We start from the raw sequence: 19941 nt of genomic DNA on the forward strand, positions 1-19941 counted from the left end.
ATGTCTCCAGACCCTTGAGAATGGGGACAAGTGGAAACATTTAACTGCCAGAAAGAATGCCAAGGAGCAGGAAAAACATATGGAGCTGCCTAAAATTTCCTCCTTCCTTCTAGGCTCCCAAAAGAAGCCCATGAGTGCTTCCTTTATCTTTCAATACCTCCTTTTGGGCAGTGCTCCTTGTTAATATTTCCCTTTATCTGACTTCACTCCAAAGATTTATTATACACCAACAGGAACAAACATCCTCTCATCCATACCCTTCCTCTTCTTGTTAATATTTAATAAAAGGCTAGAGGCATTACAAATCAAATTATTGACAGCATGGAAAATATGGAAGCATTTATTGCACATTGGACAATTTAAATTAAAACAGCAACCCCTGTCTCTGCTATTAGGAGGCGGCAGCAGCTTCCTCATTTCTTCTTCTTCCTTTTTAATTAAAGTGGCATCTGAAAAATAAAATCTCTAGCAGTTTCCGGAGATCAGTGCGAAGACTGTCGGCAAGTCCGGGCCGACACCGGGCGATGGCTTGGCTTCCCAACGTGGCAAATCTTTGGCATTACAGGAGCATCCGGCTTTCCCAGCTTAAGTCTGTGTCCCACGTCATTCTCCCCAGGAAGCAGGCCAGGGGACAACTGGAAGTGAAAGCCCAGGACCTTCCATTCCGGCCTGTGGAAGGGAAAGGGCTGGACTTGGGAGGCGATTGTGCTTTTCTTCTTCAACAGCATCTTCCTTTTGACCAAGCTTTTCAGAGAAGATTTGACAGCTTGGAAATTGTCCAGGACGACACTCCTTTCCCCACAGATGGACGGAACAGGAAGCTTGACAGAGGGAGCCTGAGATCAGGCCAGCACCGGCCGCTCCAGCGGCTTCAAGTATTCCCTTTGACTGGGAGCAAAGGCTGCTGCCAATCTCAGTGAGGGCACGACGTGTTTGTAGGATCCAAGTCCCAAGGAATGGGGAAGAGAGGGCACTGAGCCTCGAGCCTACAACCTCTTTCAGTGAGGGGGAGAGGTGCCTGGCACACTGGTCTTTGTGGCAGTCCATTGGGGGGCTCAGCCTCTGTGGCCCTGCCCTTTCTATGCCCTGCTGGTGTTGGCTGTGCTCCCCTCCCCAGTGCTCATGGCAGACGATACTGGTGCCCCTCTGCAGGGCAGCAGCGACAACACACATATGCAGAGGGCAATGCTGGACATGCTAGGCCTCTGACGCTGCTTGTGGCTTCAGCTGAGCCTTCTCCATGGCCGTGCCGTAAGGAAGAGAGCGTTTGAAGAAGCCCAGCTGTGTAAGGAAATAGAGAGGTGGTCAAGGTCTACATGGAGAAAAACATCCTGTGATTGTCTCTAGAGCAAACCTCATTGAAATTAAACAGCTCTTGTGCAAAAACCCTTCTAGATTAAGTTCCTCACATTACAACGTGGGGCAAAAGGGGACAACCCCAGAAAATTCTGCCTATGTCACAAAATGCTTGGGAAGGGCAATGCCATCCTTCCAGCATGTGTTATTACTAACACAATTTCATAGATCTTGCCTCCAAATCCTTGAAGACAAGAAAATTTCATATATTAAAGAGGGAGAGGTTTCAGGGTTTTGTACAAGGTACAAACATATCAAAAAGGCAGAACCGCCTTGCCTTCCACCCCATGCCAAAATCTACATTCAGAATAAATCATAATAAAGTGATGACATCAGCGCTGAGATCTGGTGAGGTCCCTCAGCATTCCTCTAATAGGTATGCCTGGCTGAGGGACACAGACAGACACTTCTCTCATCCTGTCCACTCCCAATAAAGCACAGAATGGCTGTGTGGGCTGGTTTCAGCAGCTTTTTGCCAAGTCAAAGCAGAACATCTTTGGGCGCTGCACAGGGAAGCAGGGAACAACAAACCCAGCAATGCCCAAACAGGACATCTGCATGTGTAAGGGGCACTTAAGCATCTGTATGTTCCTAACAGAATTCTGGCCATTATGTGTATACCTCAGTTCATGGTTGTACTTCTTTGCACACTGCAATTTTAAGTATCCAATGAGTCTGAAATATGAGAATACAGCAAACTTATGTTTTGAAATAAACAGATCACAGAGGTACATTGTTCCCTCTGTGTTGAGTATCCAGGTGATGGCAAATTTGGATGGACCTCTGTCTCAAAATGTGTGTTGGTGCAGAACTAGAAAAGAACAGGTGTAGAACCCAGAGAAGACTGGAAGCCATTGAGGAGAGCAGAAACTCCACCCCATGATCAATCCTTGGGAAACTGCAAAGCTTTCTTCTGGTTCTTCAGGTTGCATTATAACTCTTATTCTTTTCTATCTTTCTCTCTAACCATGAAGTCTAGAAGTATGGGCTTTTGGGTAGAAAAAGAAGATGGCCAGAATTCACTTGGGGACTGACATCATCGTAAGTGGATTTACATCTGTAGGAAATAGTACTGAGTAGTTTTGCAAAGTCTGTTATTACTGACTCAGCTTCCTCCCACTCTGAACCCTATTTTAGAACCAACTAAGGCCTGCTGTGATGATTTTAACAACTTTTTTGCAGAAAAAATCTCTCGGATAAGGGCTGATCTTGACACTGGCATTACAACAGAAACAATAAGAGAGGTATCCAGAGCTTCCGTGGACTCTATTAAACTGGATCACTTTGAGTTTGTACATACCAATGAAGTGGACAAGCTTCTTGGAAGTGTTAAGAAGACAACGTGCTCTCTCGATCCCTGTCCTTCTTGGTTGACCGCCCAGGGTAGTGATGCAGTAACATTATTATTACAACTCTTAATTAATGCATCCTTCAGGGAGGGTAAATTTCCATCGAATTTGAAATTAGTAATAGTTAAACCTTTGCTCAAGAAACCCTCCCTGGACCCCCTGGTGAGAAATAATTATAGACCGGTCTCTTTGTTGCCATTCTTAGGTAAGGTGATCGAAAGAGTGGTCGCCTTCCAACTCCAAGCAGTCTTGGCTGAAACCGATTATCTGGACCCATTTCAAACCGGCTTCAGAGTGGGATAGGGAGTTGAGTCTGCCATAGTCGCTTGCGACAATGATCTCCGTCTGGGCATCGACAGGGGAAGTGTGACCTTGTTGGTCCTTTTGGACATCTCAACGGCTTTCGATACCATTGACCACGGTATCCTTCTGGAACGCCTGAGGGACTTGGGTATCGGGGGCACTGCGCTCCAGTGGTTCTGATCCTACCTCTCTGGCAGATTCCAGATGGTGAAGCTGGGGGACACTTGCTCCTCTAAGAGGGAACTGACATCTGGTGTCCCTCAAGGAGCTATTCTGTCCCCCATGCTGTTCAACATTTACATGAAACTGCTGAGAGAGATCATCCAGAGACATGGCGTGCGGTGTTATCAGTATGCTGATGACACCCAAATATGTTTCTCTATGTCTCTGACTGATACAGGGACTAAGGATGGCATCTCTCCTCTGAATGCCTGCCTGGAGTAGGTAATGGGCTGGATGAGGGAAAACAAACTCAGAAAACAGTAGTTGTGATAGGTTCTGTGGGTCTAAGGAAGGAAATTTGCCAACCTGTCCTGGACGGGGGTCACACTTTCCCTGAAGGACAAAGTTCACAGATTAGGAGTACTTCTGGACTCGTCTCTGCAATTGACATCTCAGGTAGATGCGACGGCCAGAAGTGCTTGCTATCAACTTTGGTTGATACACCAACTGCGACCCTACCTGGGCCAAAGGGACCTTGAAACAGTGGTACATGCTCTGGTAACCTCTCGTCTAGATTTCTGTAATGCGCTCTACATGGGGCTACCCTTGTCTCAAGTCCGGAAGCTACAGTTAGTACAAAATATGGCAGCCAGATTGGTCACTGGTGCCTCTAGGTTTGACCATATAACACCTATCTTGAGAGATCTTCATTGGCTTCCTATTCGCTTCCGGGCACAGTACAAGGTGTTGGTTATCACCTATAAAGCCCTACATGGCTTGGGCCTGAGTGACTTGAGGGACCGCATCTCCTTGTATGATCCACCTGCACACTCAGAACATCTGATAAGAACTTATTGGAAACACCATCTTCCAAATACGTTTCCTCATCCCAAAAGGCCTTTACTATAATGGCCCCGCGGATCTGGAATAGCCTACCGTATGTACAGCGCTGTGTAAATTTACAGCGCTTTATAAATAAAGGTTAATAATAATAATAATAATACCTGAGGAGCTCCATCTCATGACCCCCTTGGAAACATTTAAAAAGAGACTTAAAACGGTACTCTTTTGTCAAGCTTTCCCCCCCGAAGAATGAAGACCAATATCCCTGCTAACAACGATATTCTGCCTTGCCCCTGGATGCTGGATGCTTGGTGGATTCTTGTACTGTTGTATTGATGACTGTTGATGTAATATTTTTTATGTTTTTATAAGAGTGTTACATGTATTGATTTTAATAGTCTGTAACCCCGCTTCAGTCCACTGGGAGAGGCAGGGAAACACAAATTATTATTATTATTATTATTATTATTATTATTACAATATGCATGGGGAACTGATACTCAACAAGACTAGATACATAATGGGACTGATGTGCATTGGGATTTGATGATCATTGGGACCAATGCACAATGGGAACCAATGCATGGGACTGAGGTGCAACAGTGTCCTAGTATGTTTCTTTGCAATTCACTAATAGGGTTCCTTAGCCTCTCTGCTATGTAACTAAGTACATGTAAAGTAATGCAAAGTAGACTTCAATAGAGAATTCTGGCTGATGATTCTCAGCTAAATCTGCCAGAGAACATTGGAGCAACCATCCTTTCTGATATACACAAATGTTGCAGTCCTACTCGCACCTAGCATTTCAGAGATTCTAAACCCTTCACTGCAAACATGAATGTGCACCCCTCCCTCTTCGTGGGATTGCTCCCCAATCAGCTATCTCACCTTGTATAGTACATAGATCAGGAGTGCCAGGAGCAGGAGTCCAATCAGAATGGCTAAGATGATGATCCAGAGAGGAACCCCCTGGCTGGTCTCTCCCTTGGCCCAGTGCAGTGACGTTGACACCTGCCGAGAGAAAGGAAGCACAGCTAAGGCCTGGTACTAATCATAGGCCACTATGGAGCCAAGTATGGTCTTGCTACATTGGAAGAGACCCACATAAAAGCCTTAATCTGTTTTGTATCTTGAGGACAGTCTATCTGGCAACACTGTTAGTCAGGAAAGTTAAATCAGTCTTCTCTATGCAGACTAAGGGTTCTTGGACCAAGAACGAAGTATGGTTTCATGCTTCCTGGCTAGGCTGTACGAGGCACAGCTGGCTGGCTGTCCAGCTGTTGTTAAAATCAGAACACTGAGCTACAAGTACCTTGGCAATAGGCAGCAAGGCAATTATAAGAAGAACCCTTTGCATCCCACTAAAGGCCCATCTCTGTAACACATCGTCCTTTTTCCTACTGCAACCAATGGGAAATCCATGGGAAACCAAGCGGGCCACAGCACACATTCCCCCCCACACACACACTCCTGCTCACCAGGGTGGAGAGGCCCAGTTCAAGGGTGGGCAACTACAAAATGTCAGTGATCCTGCCAGTTTCCTCCAAATTGGGCCAACATGTGCCCCCCCCCCAAAAAAAGCCAAATTTGAGGCCAAAAAAAAAAGGCAAATATTCTTGTCCTCCATGAATTTGACTCATCGCCTTTAAAAGCTATCTAAATCAGTACATCTTGTGGTAGTAGACTCTATCATTTAACCGTAAATGGTGGCCCAAATATCTCCCTGTTGCGCTTCATTGGACAACACTGAGTCATCTAGGAAAATGTCTCCCTATCCACTTTTTTCACATCACATATCATTTTATGCACTTTGATATCCTGCCCTCTCATACATTATTACCCTTCTTTCAATACCAAGTAGCCCTAGATATTGTAATGTTTCCTTTTGGGAAATTGAATCAATCTACGTGTGGTGTGGTCTCCCTCTTTTCCTACTGCCTTTTGCTTTTTCCAGAATTAGTGTTGTTTCTAATCAGACAAGTAGTCTTACAATATATCCCAAGTATGATAGCCTCAGTTTAGTCATTCTGCCTTTCAGTGAGAGTTCAGCATTTTGACCTTGGACCCCTTTATTTGTCATTTTGGCAGTCTATTGCACCCTTAAGAGACTGAGCCCTTCCTCCATGGCAACCACTGCCATCTCCCATCATGGAGGGAGAGAGGGGGATTGGGGATTGGAAAGGGGCTAATGTCGAATGTTTTAATTGTATTCTGTATACACTTTTATTCCTGTAACCTGCCCGGATTCTTTGTGATTGGGCGGGCTATAAATAAATAATTTATTATTTTTATTATTATTATTCATCTCCTCCATCACCACATTTCAAATAGTTTCTCTTCCTGTCAGGCTTCTTCATTGTCTAGCATTCACAACCATCCAAAGCAGTGGTTCCCAACCTGTGGGTCGGGACCCCTTTGGGGGTCGAATGACCCTTTCATGGGGGTTGCCTAAGACCATTGGAAAACACCTATTTAATTACAGTTATGAAGTACCAACGAAAATAATTTAATGGCTTTGGGTCACCACAACATGAAGAACTGTATTAAAGGGTCGCGGCATAAGGAAGGTTGGGAACCACTGATTCAAAGAAAGTGGAAATACTATGATATGGATGTTTCTGACTTTGATAGTCAATAATAATTACCACTACTAATTTTTTTAAACCTACTAGTATATTGTTACTACTGCTGCTGATGCTACTACACATCATCACCATCACCATCACTTTTATCATCCTACCACTATTAGTAATATTTTACTACTAATCGTTATCTAATTTATCTCATTTGATTTTCATCTTATCTTACTATTACCAATTACTAATGAATGCTCACCTTCAGGCTGGCAGAGGGCTGCTCTTCAGGTTGGATGTGGTAAGGTACTTTCTGTACATGATAGACTGCTTCACACTGGATGATGTGAGGATGATTCTCTTTCTGTAACAGCAAAAAGTGAAGAAAAGGCAGATTAAGGGATTGCTTCACAAAGAGCCCAGGACAGACAGCTATGTTTGAGGTGAGCAGACTCTAAAGAGTCTTAGTGTAGCATCTAACACATCTCTCTCACTCAATTTCTCACCAAAGTTTCACCTTTTTTCATTTTCACTTTGAAACTTGAAAAAAAGAAGTGAATCATGCCACCCATGGCATCTTCCATTCCTTTTTGTACCAGATGTTACTACCATTACTTGGAGAACAAGTGAGAGACTAGCAGGAAAACCAAGTATATGTGTGAATTGAGAGGATGTGTCTGAGCATGAGATAGAAACTGTGTGTGTGTACGTGTGTGCACATGCACACACGCATGTGTACATGTGAAGCTATGATCTTAATATCACCATCCCACATATTCTTAAAATTACTACCACCTTACATGCTCTCTCATTCATTTTCTTTCCTAAGAATCTAAAGAATGAGAAACAAGAAGATATGGGAGGGAAGGAGAATCTTAGAAAAAAAATATCTGGGATCAAACTCACAACCTTGTGGTTGCAGTACCACCACTGAACCACTACACCACCAAGGCTCCAAATCTCATGTGTGGACCAAAGTTAGAGAAGAAGGAAGCCAGGAAAGTGGAGAAAAGAAGGTGCTCCCCAGGGGCTCATTCCCACTAAACATTCATAGCACAATGGTCCCACTTTAATTGCCATGGCAGCATTCTATGAAATCTTGGGATTGACAGTTAAAGAAGGAGCCTTTATAACCCTCAGCTAGGGTGCTCCTCTGTTGCCTCCAACCAAACTACAAACCCCAGAATTCCACAGGAGATAGCCAGGATAGCTAAAATGGAACCATAATGCTATAGTTGTGTAGTGTGAATAGGCCCCCCATGGATGAGCTGATAGACAACTGAGGGCAATACTCCCTCTACTATGAATGCCAGGAGTGTGTGTGTGTGTGTGTATGAATGTATGTATAAATGTATGTATGCAGGATCTCTCTATCTCTCCCTCCCTCTCCCTCTGACTTTAATACACACAATGCCCAAATGGTTTCTTGATTCCAGAATTAAGCTTGCAAATTAAAAAAAAACTGATGGTAAGCAATCATCAGGCAGGTTTTGAGCTCACCTGCTGGAAGCTCTTGGACCAGACACGAAAGTAGAGGCGCAAACTGATGCTTTCCTGCCGTTGTAGTGCCCCTGTGTGGCAGCGTACCTGGAAACATTCCCCCTCTTTACATTCCTGCAATTGCAAGAAGGAACAGCAGACATTAAAGTGAGTTACACAACCAGTGACAGGACCTTCTTCAAAGAATGGCTGTGAGCACATCAACTGACTGAACCAGTGTATGCACTGCAGAGTAACAACCAGATCAGCTGACTAGGCTTAAATTTTGCTTGTCCTGTATTGCCTTGACCAAGCTATTCCCTCTAAGGAAAATAAGTATTTGATCTGGAAACAAGCTTAAGGACTTTACACAATACCGCATTTGGAAAATGGTTATACAGCACGCCTGCGCCATACGTGGGCGCGCCATACGCGGCCTTGAGCATACACGCTCAAGCCGCGGGGCGCGCGGGGCAGAAGGGGTGGCGCGTCCCATTCAATTGAATGGGCGCGCGCGTCTGTTGCGCCCTGCACGCTCCCGTGATGCCGCGCCACCGCGCACGAGCCCCATTGTTTCCAATGGGGCTCGAGCATAGGCGGAATTCGCCTTACGCGGCGGGATCCAGAACAGATCCCCCGCGTAAGGCAAGGACGGACTGTATAAAATACTTAACAACAGTGTGAAATTATTATGCAAGCAAAAGCTGTGGAAGAAGGGAAATGTGTCTTCCTCAACTTGGTGCCCTGCAGAAACATTGGATTAGTGCTACTTAAAGTAGTGGCTTGTGGACCAGTGCCAGTCCACAAAGCCGTCAGGTGATAATCCATGAACAGTTTCTGTGAGAGGAAGAAACAGCTGTAACAAAAGGGGGAAAATTGGTATTATCACATCATATAGTTTAGGAAGCACTGTTTTAAACTGCCACTCCTATCATCCACCACCTAGGGCAGGCATCGGCAACCTACGGCCTGCGGGCCGGATCCGGCCCGCGGGCACCATAGGAGCGACCCCCAGCCAGCCCTGCTGCTGATTGCCACCGCCGGAGCGCTCCTTCCCCCGCCCCCTGGGACGGCCTCTGCCCTCCCAGGGAGGCGGGGGAAAACCCTGGGGCCGCCGGAGCGCTCCTTCCCCCACCCCCTGGGATGGCCTCTGCCCTCCCAAAGATGTGGGGGGAAGCCCTGGGGCCGCGGGCCTGGGGAGAAGGAGGCGGGGGTCCGCAGGGGAAGAGGAGGAGGAGGAGGGAGGAAGGAAGGAGCAGGAGGAGGAGGGAGGGAGGGAGGGAGGAGGAAAGATGAAGAAGAGGAGGAAGAAGGAGGAAAGAAGGAGCAGGAGGAGGAGGGAGGGAGGGAGGAGGAAGGATGAAGAAGAGGAGGAAGAAGGAGGAAGGAAGGAGGAGGAGGAGGATGAAGACATGCAGTCTTTCTGAAGGTGAGACAGTGTGACTTTCCTAAAGTGCATTTCTGTGTATTTTCAGTGCTTTCAATGCTAAAAGGTCTGCTTTTACAATGAGAGTGGTAGTGATGATTATATGTCAGTTTGTGGGACATGCAGTCTTCCTGAAGGTGAGACAGTGTGACTTTCCAAAGTGCATTTCTGTGTATTTTCAGTGCTTTCAATGCTAAAAGGTCCGCTTTTACAATGAGAATGGTTTTGGCCGTCCCCTTCGGCCGAAAGGGCCCCTTGGAGCCAGTTCGGCCGAAGGAAGGGGCTGAGGAGGAGAGGGCAGGCACACACCTCCTCCTCCCTGAGGGGCTTTGGCAGCCCTGAGGTGTCCTTCGGAAGACACCTCAGGCCTGGCAAAGCCCCGAGGACAGGAGCAGGGGCCGCGCGCCTGTTGCTCCTGCCCCTCACGGGCCCTTACTAGTTCCCAGCTGTCTCTGAGAGGCAGCTGGGGGCCAAGGAAGGGCAGGAGGAGCAGGTGCACGCCTGTCACCCCCTCTCCCAATCCCCCCCTTCTAGCTGTCTCTCAGACAGCTGGAGGTTGGGAAAGGGAGCAGAGAAAGCCCCGCCCCAGAGGGTGGAAGCTCCACCCCTGGCATGCAGCCCCGCCTCCAGAGGGTGGAAGCTCCCGCCCCGCTTCGGCCCCCCAGTTGTCTGAGGGACAGCAACCCGGCCCCCGGCTCAAAAAGGTTGCCTACCCCTGACTTAGGGTGTCCAACTGGGAAAGACTGCACCAGAAACAGGTATGGCAGGGAGCGATCCCAGTGTAGGCTTACCAGACTGAAGCCATGCCCTCCAGATCCACTAATCCATCCTCCATCTTGCTTTTGGACATAGTGCTGTTCTTGCCAAGGAAAAGATGTTGGAGGCGGGTCCAACTGAATATCCAGAGAAAGAAAGGGCAGGGGAGAGAGAATGCATATTATTTATAACACCCTTCTAAATGAATTCTCAATAGTTAGTGTCTAGTTTACTACCTGCCCTGCCTAGTCATACTTTCTTTAGTCTTTTGCAGAACTTGGAAGGATTTTTTTTATTGTTTCCCATTTGTGATATATTAAAAACATGTTACCACTTTTCTTTTCTCGGTTTGGATTCAAGACATCTAAATGTGGCATTAATTATCTGGATAATATTTGCCCAAGCCAAGCAGGGCTCTTTCTTTGAGTACCAGCTTTTTAGATGGAACTTAGGTAGACACAAGGGGGCAAGGCCTCTCAGTGGCAGACCTGCTTCTCAGACCTCGCTCTCTGGATGGAAAGAAAAGTACCTCAGAATGACTGACCTACAAAACATTGAGAAAACAACAGTCCAAGACTAAAATAAAGACAAGAAATATCAATGGATGAGACAGAGTGCCAATGGTTCACTTATAGACATCTCTATGAAAAAAGTAAACTAAGTTGATTATCAAACTAGAAGGTATTGAAAATAAGAATACCTAACCAGACTATGGAATAATTACAAAAGACAACCATCTGAGCACTAAGCTATACAAATGTATATTGAAATATGAAATGGAAGAAGAAGCAATTAAAGAATGTGTAATCAAATGGATGCAAAACGTTGGACACGCAATCCAAGTTGGCCATTGGGAAAAATCTTGGAATATAAATTTAACAGTTACATTGTGCAATGATTTAAAAGAAAATTATTATAAAATGTTCCACAGGTGGTACATGATCCTGACAAAATTGGCTAAAACAACAAAAAGCAAGAATAAAAAATGTTGGAAAAGCAAGGAGCAATGTGGAACTTTCTACCACGTATGGTGGTCATATAAGAAAGACAAGAAATACCAGATAAGAAGACAAGTATTAAAATACTAAACACAGAAATGAAGCCAAAATTTAACTCACTAAACACAACAAATAAAAAACATAAAAAATGTTATTACACATGATCACTGCAGCAAGGATTGTTTACACAAAAAACTGAAAAATCCAAACTATATCAACATATGACAAGCGGTTGATTAAATTGATGGACATGATGTAAATCGAGAAATTAATTACCATTATTTAAAAAAAACTAATTGAAAGTATCTTAAGGAACAGTGGAGATTAGTTACATATTACTAGAAAGAGAGGTGAGAAGATAACACTATTATAATAGACTGAACACCTTGGTTACTAAATTCGATACTTCTGTACAAAGCAATAAGAAGATTTGCAATAAGCAGTAGAGATATGGTTTATACATAGTTAGAAAGAGGCTTGATATAAATAAAATTTAGCAAAAAAGTGTGCCTCAGTGGAAGAGTTATAATACAAGGAAGACCTGACTAATATTTATACTGTATTAATATTCTTCTTTCCCATTTTAAGCCTTTCTTCTGTTTCTATTCATTCCCTGATAATATTTTCTTTGGTTTAATAAAAAATAATTTTAAAAAGGGAAAATCCCTTCGGGAGATGGAGATAAAATGGGAGATTACAAGAGTTCTTCTTCCTCTACCTGGTTTGTTATAGAGACTGGCCCCCATCATCTGCTTTATATGTTAGGCAAAGATACAGACACAGACACAGAAACAGACAAACTATCTGACCTGCAACCTGCAAATTGAAGCATTTGGCTGAAACTGTTTTGCACTTGTACTCTGCATAGTGACAGCATATGCCTCTCTTGGCTGGCCCATCTGGCCTCCCTTTTCAGTAACATCAGCTCCCCCACTTCCAATTTCTCCTGTTTTTAATCCCCAGGAAAGATTTACCAAGTGAGTGGTAATGGTTCAAGCACCTGATATCATGAGTATTATTCCACAAAAGGTTATGCCACACTGAAGATGTTAGGTGAACAACCATTGAAAATCCAGGACCTGCACCTACACACTCACTCACACACTATTGTGTTTAAAACACTGGAGCTCAGTGGAAGAGACGGTGGGAGCAGGGTGAGGCTCATTTTTAAATGAATATTAATTAATTTTAATTAACATTTTATTTTCTAAAAAAATTCTTCAAACCACATTATTAAGAATTCTATATGATGTGGTATGGAGGAAGGTCAATGAAGAGTGGGTGTCACTATGAGTTATTACATTGGGTGATGCCAACCTTAATGACGCCACTGTTCTCCATCTGTTTCAGACTTACAAGAGGCCTTCCCCCGAATCATTAAGTGACCATAAGGCATATGAGACATAATAAATTAGATTCTTCCCAAATATTTCTGGGGAATCAAGGAACTTCAATGGCCTGGAGCCCTTGGGCCATGCTTTCCTTAACCTTGATGTTCAGTCTTTCAGGTGTGACAAGACACTTTTATTCTGGTCAAACCTTGTAGATCATTCTATGGGAACTGGATTCCCCAGACAGCAATCACACTACATACAAAATACACTTGCTCCCCCATATTCGCTAGGGTTAGGGGCACAAGACCCCCATGAATATGGAAAAAACGCAAATAACAAAAATACCATGTTTTTACCTGAGAGGACACCTCTCTAGGAATCTCTAGGTCCCCCTCCAATGCAACTCTGTGATCAATGTCCAACATACACTGACCCTAGATCTGCAGTGAAGGAGCTACAAATGCCTAGTAGAGTATTCTCTCTAGGAATCTCTAGGTCTTTCAGTGAAACTTTTAGTTAAAGTTGACCATAGAGTTGCAGTGGAGCATGTAGATCAGGGGTAGGCAACCTTTTTGAGCCGGGGGCTGGGTTGCTGTCCCTCAGACAACTGGGAGGCCGAAGCTGGAGGGTGGAGCTTCCACCCTCCGGGGATGGGGCTGCATGCCAGGGGCGGAGCTTCCACCCTCTGGGAGCCAGGCCTCCCCCTCTTTGCCGGCCCCTGACAGGGCCTCAGGCCCTGTCAGAGGCCGGCAAAAAAGCCAGTGGGGGCCGCCAGCGCTGGAGGCCTCCCCCTCTTTGCCGGCCCCTGACGGAGCCCCAGGCCCCGTCAGAGGCTGGCAAAAAAGCCGGTGGGGGCCGCCAGTGCTGGAGGCCTCCTCTGGCAAAAAAGCCGTCGGGGGCCACCAGTGCTGGAGGCCTCCCCCTCTTTTCCGGCCACTGACGGGGCCCCAGGCCCCGTCAGAGGCCAGCAAAAAAGTCCCAGAGGCCCGCTGCTGCTGCTGGAGCCCTGTTGCAGGGCCCCGGCCACCGCAACGGGCCTCCTAGAGGCCGCTGCCAATGGCGGTGAAGTCTCGCGTGACCTTTCCTGTGGTCGCGCGAGACTTCGCCTCTATGCCGCTGCCATTTTGTTTTTCAAAATGGCGGCAAAGTGTCGCGCGACCACAGGAAAGGTCACGCGAGACTTCGCCGCCATTTTGAAAAACAAAATGGCGGCGCCCCAGAGCGGCGAAAAGCCGCAATTGACGGTGGTGGCGGCAGGAGTAGGCAGGGGCCGGCCGAAAGGCCTCCGCAGGCCGCATCCGGCTCGCGGGCCGGAGGTTGCCGACCCCTGAGTAGATATTCCTAGAAAGAACATATTAATCAAATCCGCAAATATCAAACCCGCAAATATGGCATGATGACTGTCTTACATTTTTAAAAACAAAAACTGTCAATTAATTCTTCCTGAAGAGCTGTTGCTACAATCATGAACAGCAATTAGTATCTCCTTTCTGCTAAGAATGGGAGAAAGGAGAAACTTTCATCATTAAAACACAATTTTTAGCAGTCTCTTCCTTTGGCAATCAACCGCTCTTTTAAAGAACAAACCCTGCCCATTCCTTTGCTTTGGTGACCACATATTCTTTGGTTCTTTTGTTGATCCCTTCAAGTTCTATGCTGTCCTTTCTGAGATCTGGTGACCAGAACTGCACAATGCCCCAGGTATGGTCACATCATAGCTTGGTATACAGGCATTGAGATACTGACAGTTTTATTTTCAATTTCATTTGTAATGATCCCACACAGGCAATTCACCCTTCTCACAAGATACACATTGGACCAAGGAACAGATATGCAATGTGTGTGACTAACTGCATACTAAAACACACACAATATCTATATGTAAATAATGAAGCACGTTACAAAAATGGCAACAAGTATGTGGGTAAAAGATAAAAAGAAAAGGCTTAAGAAGGGGCAAAGCATGGGGTTCTGCCAATGAAGTTATTGTCCTCTTCCTCAGCATGTGTTACTCAGGGCCTAATCGCTTTTCAAAAGAAAGATGAAAGGCAGTGACACAGAAGCAGTTTCTGGCTTACCGTCCCACATGCCTACAAAGCACTTCTGCTCTACTTACAAGGGATCATGAATGTGTGGCCTTTATCCTGCTTGAAAAATCCATTTGGCAAAAGCTATGCATCTATGACTGGCTCTCTCTGGAGGGAGAATGGAAATACTATGACATTGTGTAGGAAGGTAAGCCAGAAGCAACTTCTGTGCCTTTCATCTTTCTTTTGAAACATGAAAAGGCCCTAAATGTTCTTGCTTGTCTTATCCTTGGTATCAGAGGCTGAGCTCCATCCCCAAAATTCACATCCCCTGCAATCCTCCCATCCCACTTCCTTCCCACTCCTTTCCCATCTTTTACCTGCAAACGTGATGGGTTGATAGGATGACTGGAGGTACAATTTGCCTGCACCATGTAGCGTGTGACATACATCACAGGTCTCCCTTGCATTTGGAGCGGACAGCTGATGTCCAAAATTCCCTCACTGATGGCACTTGGTCCCTCATTTACAAACTGCAGGGAAAAAAATAAGAGGGGAGGGGGAAATAATCATTGGAACATAGGAAGATGCATCAGATCAGGTCAAACTTTGGCCCACTTTGTTTAGTGTTCAAAGGGATCTTGTAGCACCTATAAGATAAAATGAGTGAAAGATTTTGTAGTATAAGCTTTCATAGACCTGGTCTGCTCCTCAGATGCACAGAATGAATTGGGGCTCATCTCAGAAAGTAGGCTCAAGTCTAAGAAAGCTCATGCCAAGCTGGCCCCCTCCCTGCTTTCTTTTCACCGGCAGGCAAAAGACATTTTTATTCAAACAGACATGTATTATATAATCATATCAGGAAGGCTTTTATAAAGGGTGTTATGTTTTTTAAACTTTTTTAAAAAATCTAGGTATGTTTTTTAAACTTTTGTATGTTTTATGTCATTTTACACTGTTCTTGGCTAGGTCACTTTAATTGTTTTTAAATTTTTAATGTGATTTTAAACACTTTTATCTATGAGTCGCTTTAGGTCACTTTCTGGGAGAAAGGTGGCATAGAAATGAAATAAACAAATAAAATATTGAGCATGGGGAAGTTTTCCCATCATGTGTTTTTTTAGATCTTTCAAGTGGCAGATGACAGGAGCCCAAACCTGGGATCATTTGTATGCAAAATATGTCATCTGTTTCTAAACCTTAGCTTTGCTTTCATATAAGTCTGCCTGATAGGAAAACCATTTGTAAGAACATGAAATGCTGTCTGTGCTACAACTATGCAAGAATAGGGCAGGAAGAAAAATGCCTACACAGACAATAATATTGGCCACAGAATTCAGAATATTTTTTGTGTTTCTGAAAAAGAATCAAAAACTTTCAGCCATTATAAACTATAAACATTTGATATGCTTCTGAAAGCAAGAGTAATCCTGCCCACAGACAAACTGTGACCCTGCCACAGCTTCATCTTCTCAGCTCATCACACCAACCTCATAGACATGGCACACACCGGGGCCCACATCTTGTTCTCGGTGCACTGATCGACCTGGGACCCAGCCAGAGCCGGGAAGGGACACGGCGTCAGGCATAGATGCTCTGTTGGAAAGGAAGACAAGGCAGTTTAGGTGGGAAATAAACATCCTTCCAGACACTGACAGGCAGTGTGGTGTAGTGGTTTGAGTTTTGGACTCAATGCATAAGGACTGGCAACAAATTTCTGCTCTTTTGCTACAATTGTTTCTTTCTTTCCCAGAAACTATTTGGAGATTAGTGGCTGATGGCTTGGGGACCAGTACTGGTCCAGAAACCACTACTTTCAGTAGCATAAAGTCACCCCATTATTATGAAGATTTCCCACTATTTGACTAGCAAGGGACACTAATAGCCCCCTTCCATCAAAATGTGTCACAAATTAGCAAGAATTGCTTGGAGAGGCATGACTGGAGTAGTTAACACAAGGCTATGCAGACAAATAGCCTGAACTAATGTAAGGCAACTTCCTGGGAGTAAGGAACATTTAATTTACCTTTTTTAATAATTCTCAGTTTGGTATTAAAAGTCTGTGACATCCTGACTTCAAGCTAACCTAAAGACAAAATTGTCTGGTCTTGTTTACTGAAAGGCTTACAAGAGGATGGAGTTTTGTCTCTATGGTATGTTATAATTAAAGTTTACTTGGGTTGGAGTTGCTTCAATTAGACAAGAGCTTATTATCTGCTTAGGAAGCATTCTTCTACAGTAGATGTCCTGTCTGGAGACCACTGTTGGTTGGGCAACCAAGGCTTTTCTGGGGAATCTACTGGACTTTGAAGTTGGCACTGTTTAATAGAGTTCATGAAGACTGATAGGAGAGATGCTTCTCTTAATGCTTTTGAACTGTGGTTTCAACTTTTGACCTGTAGTTTAAACAGTAGACTGAGTGTACATTTCTTGCTTAAGAGTTAGCTAACTACTTAAGAGGATTTGCTAATCACTGTGCTCCCAGTTGCCTGTTTTCTGTTCAAAGCTAACCTAAAACCTGACTTGTGTATTCCAGTACCTAGAAATAAACTCTCATGTAAAACTGTTCATTGTCTCCTTTGGAGCTTAAGTCTCCCAACAAAATTGGCATGTCTGCATCATCTAAAGCTATTTTCTGAATGCCTGTTTGCATTTCCACAAGGAGGGAGCGCTAGAACTGCAAGCCTGGAAGTTCCTGCACTAGCCTTCCCCAATCCTGGGACTTCCAGATGTATTGGACTACATCCTCCATCATCCCTAGTAGGGGCTTTGTGAAGTACTTAAAAGATTTGGGCCCCAGTTGTACAAAAAATTATTTGTCTGTAAGCCACAATAAGGGTTTGGAGACACAAAAGCGTCAAGAAGTGCCATCCCACTTCATTATTAGGATCTGACATGAACTTTAATTCTAGGCTTCATTGCCATATGGGAAGGAGTAGGTGTTGGTGAACACAGCAGAAGGGGCAGTTTAACTCTTTCCAAGCCAAATGAACTTGGAAAAACCCAAAAATCCCCATCCAAAATGTCTTTCTGCATAATGAAATTTGTTGGGGTGGTGGTGGAAGGAAAGACTAATGGGCTACGGCTGATTTACTCTGAGCTTCTTCTCAGTATTTTGGCTTAATTAATGTGAGTAGATGCACAGGGGAAATTGTAATGAGTTTTTAGCAGTGTGTACAAATGTGCTGATTTCCAGAGGTAACAATGATCTATGATACAAACATGAAATTCACTGACATTTCATATGAACCATCAGAAAGCAAAGAAGTCACTATCTCAGCCACAGTTTTGGTTCTTGGGAGTATTTCTAGTTTTGGAATGCCAGATGAGGGAGACTCAGATTGTACAAACACCCAGAATACCTCACCCAGAATTACCATTTGGATTTTGGGAGCTCAAGTACAAAAAGTAAGATTTTGAGCTCTGCATTTAATGCACCCAAACGTCTATATTTTTTTAAAGCACTGGACTGTATCCTTTATACCTGACATCACACTCACCCATGAGCTGAGATACGGAGAGCAGCTTCAACACGCAAGGGAAATGACACCACCTCACTGTGGGAATTGTTTGCGTTCTTGCTGTGGAGAAAGAGATTGTGCATGACAACTTGGTTACACATGAGCAGGTGTGCATGAAGTGGTAGAACTATAAAGAATAAGTGATGCCAGAAGAAGCATCAAGGTCATTTGGGCTTGTAATCATAATACATGACTCTGTTCAGAATACAGTTGAAGCCCCCAACTATCACAGAGGTTAAGGGCACAGGATCCCTGCAAAAGTAGAAAAATTGAAAATATAGGTCCACTGTTTTTTCTCTCTCTGAAAAAATATGTCATCTCTAGGCATTTGTAGGTCCTCCATAGAATAGAATAGACCACAGAATCACACTGTAGGGCCTACAAATGCCTAGAGATAACATATTTTTTCAGTCATGTATAGGGCAGCATCAGATATGACAGCAAATAATCAAATCCATGGATGCTTAATCTGCAAATGTGGAGGAGTGGTTGTATACCCTTTTCTACATTTTCTCTCCATGGCATCAAATGTTCACAACACTACGCATGCTAGAGTGCCCTTTCCCAAGCATCCTGGGAATCATAGCAGTAGCAATAGCAAGTACATTTCTATACCGCTTCTCAGTGCACTCCCTAAGCGGTTTACAACATGTCAGCTAATTGCCCCCAACAAGCGGGGTACACATTTTAGCAACCTCAGAAGGATGCCAGGCTGAGTCGACCCTGGAGCCCCTGGCTGGGATTGGACTCACAACTTTGTGGCTTGTTATGAGTGAGTGGCTGCAGAACCGGCATTTAAGTACTGTGCCACCAGAGCTCCATAATCATCACCCTGTTCATACTGATTTCCATTGTACTGTTGCTAATCACTTCAAGTGTTAATTCCTTCAAACTATGTCTTGCGGAACCCTGTGGCTCATCAATCACATCATTAATGGCAGATATATTTCTCAGGAACACTCATCTACTTCCAAACTGCTCAGTGCATTCCTGGCTGGTAAGAGGAGTCATGCTAATTTGAGTGAGTTGTATTGGGAGGTAGTCCCCTTGTGTTTTTACCTGTGAATCTGAAAGTCAAACTGGATGGATTTCTTAGCATCAATGAGATGAGGCACAGTAAAGCGGAGCCCACCCCAAAGCTACAAGAGAGACATGAAAAGACAAGAGATTAGTAACGGACCCCCTGATTTTTCACATTAGCCACTCTGAGTTATTTAGAAGATAAAATAGGGCAGACATTTAAAACAATTGAAAAATATTAGGAAACTAATATTGTGCACTAATGCCAGGTGTGTGCAGCATAAGCCAAGTCTTTATAGGTGTATGATCAAGCAAATTCTCAATTACCATGGCTGCTACAGAGGTATGTTGCCTATCATTTTGTGAAGGACATTACATTCTACTAGATCAAAAATATGGCCTAACTAACTGGGCAGTTCTCCAAAAATGATTGCTATTCTGTGCAGTATGAATTAGTCTTATCCCAAAGAGCTGATTTCCACTCATAGATAAATGTCTGATTGGTGTTTGCATGTATGTATGTTTCTAGGTTAATGGCCCTGCAAACTTCTGGACACTTTTTACAAGTTCTTCCCACCCTACAAATGTACTTTGCATATTTAGCATTTTTTTTGGTGATATCACAATCCTTATTTGGAACACCTTAAAAGACACTGAAGATCCATCTCATGCTTTGCTATACAGCTCCCATAACAACTAACTTAAGGTGTCTTTGATACAATCTAGCTTGTTTTCCCATACCTTCTCAGACAGGTAATAATTACATGCACCACTCCTACTTCATTACCAGGTTT

General features: G+C 44.2%; 1 protein-coding gene across 3 annotated transcripts in view; it reads right to left on the reverse strand.

Annotated features, from left to right (window-relative positions):
• Positions 1 to 324: 324 nt before the first annotated feature.
• The window catches only part of ITGA5 (integrin subunit alpha 5), a 103085-nt gene continuing 83468 nt past the window's right edge, over positions 325 to 19941 (reverse strand). For all 3 annotated transcript variants that reach the window (XM_089482554.1, XM_089482561.1, XM_089482567.1), the window contains 9 exons: positions 19187 to 19266; positions 18107 to 18187; positions 16097 to 16202; positions 14987 to 15139; positions 10283 to 10384; positions 8087 to 8200; positions 6849 to 6950; positions 4902 to 5024; positions 325 to 1281 (listed from right to left, as the gene is read on the reverse strand). In XM_089482554.1, coding sequence (XP_089338680.1) covers positions 1198 to 1281; positions 4902 to 5024; positions 6849 to 6950; positions 8087 to 8200; positions 10283 to 10384; positions 14987 to 15139; positions 16097 to 16202; positions 18107 to 18187; positions 19187 to 19266 — 945 coding nt within the window. In that variant the 3' untranslated portion in view covers positions 325 to 1197. The remainder of the gene's footprint in view (positions 1282 to 4901; positions 5025 to 6848; positions 6951 to 8086; positions 8201 to 10282; positions 10385 to 14986; positions 15140 to 16096; positions 16203 to 18106; positions 18188 to 19186; positions 19267 to 19941) is intronic.

The sequence above is a fragment of the Sceloporus occidentalis genome, unplaced genomic scaffold (assembly GCF_023333645.1).
Source record: "Sceloporus occidentalis isolate IW3139 unplaced genomic scaffold, rSceOcc1.0.p SCAF_1, whole genome shotgun sequence".
Lineage (NCBI taxonomy): Eukaryota > Metazoa > Chordata > Lepidosauria > Squamata > Phrynosomatidae > Sceloporus > Sceloporus occidentalis.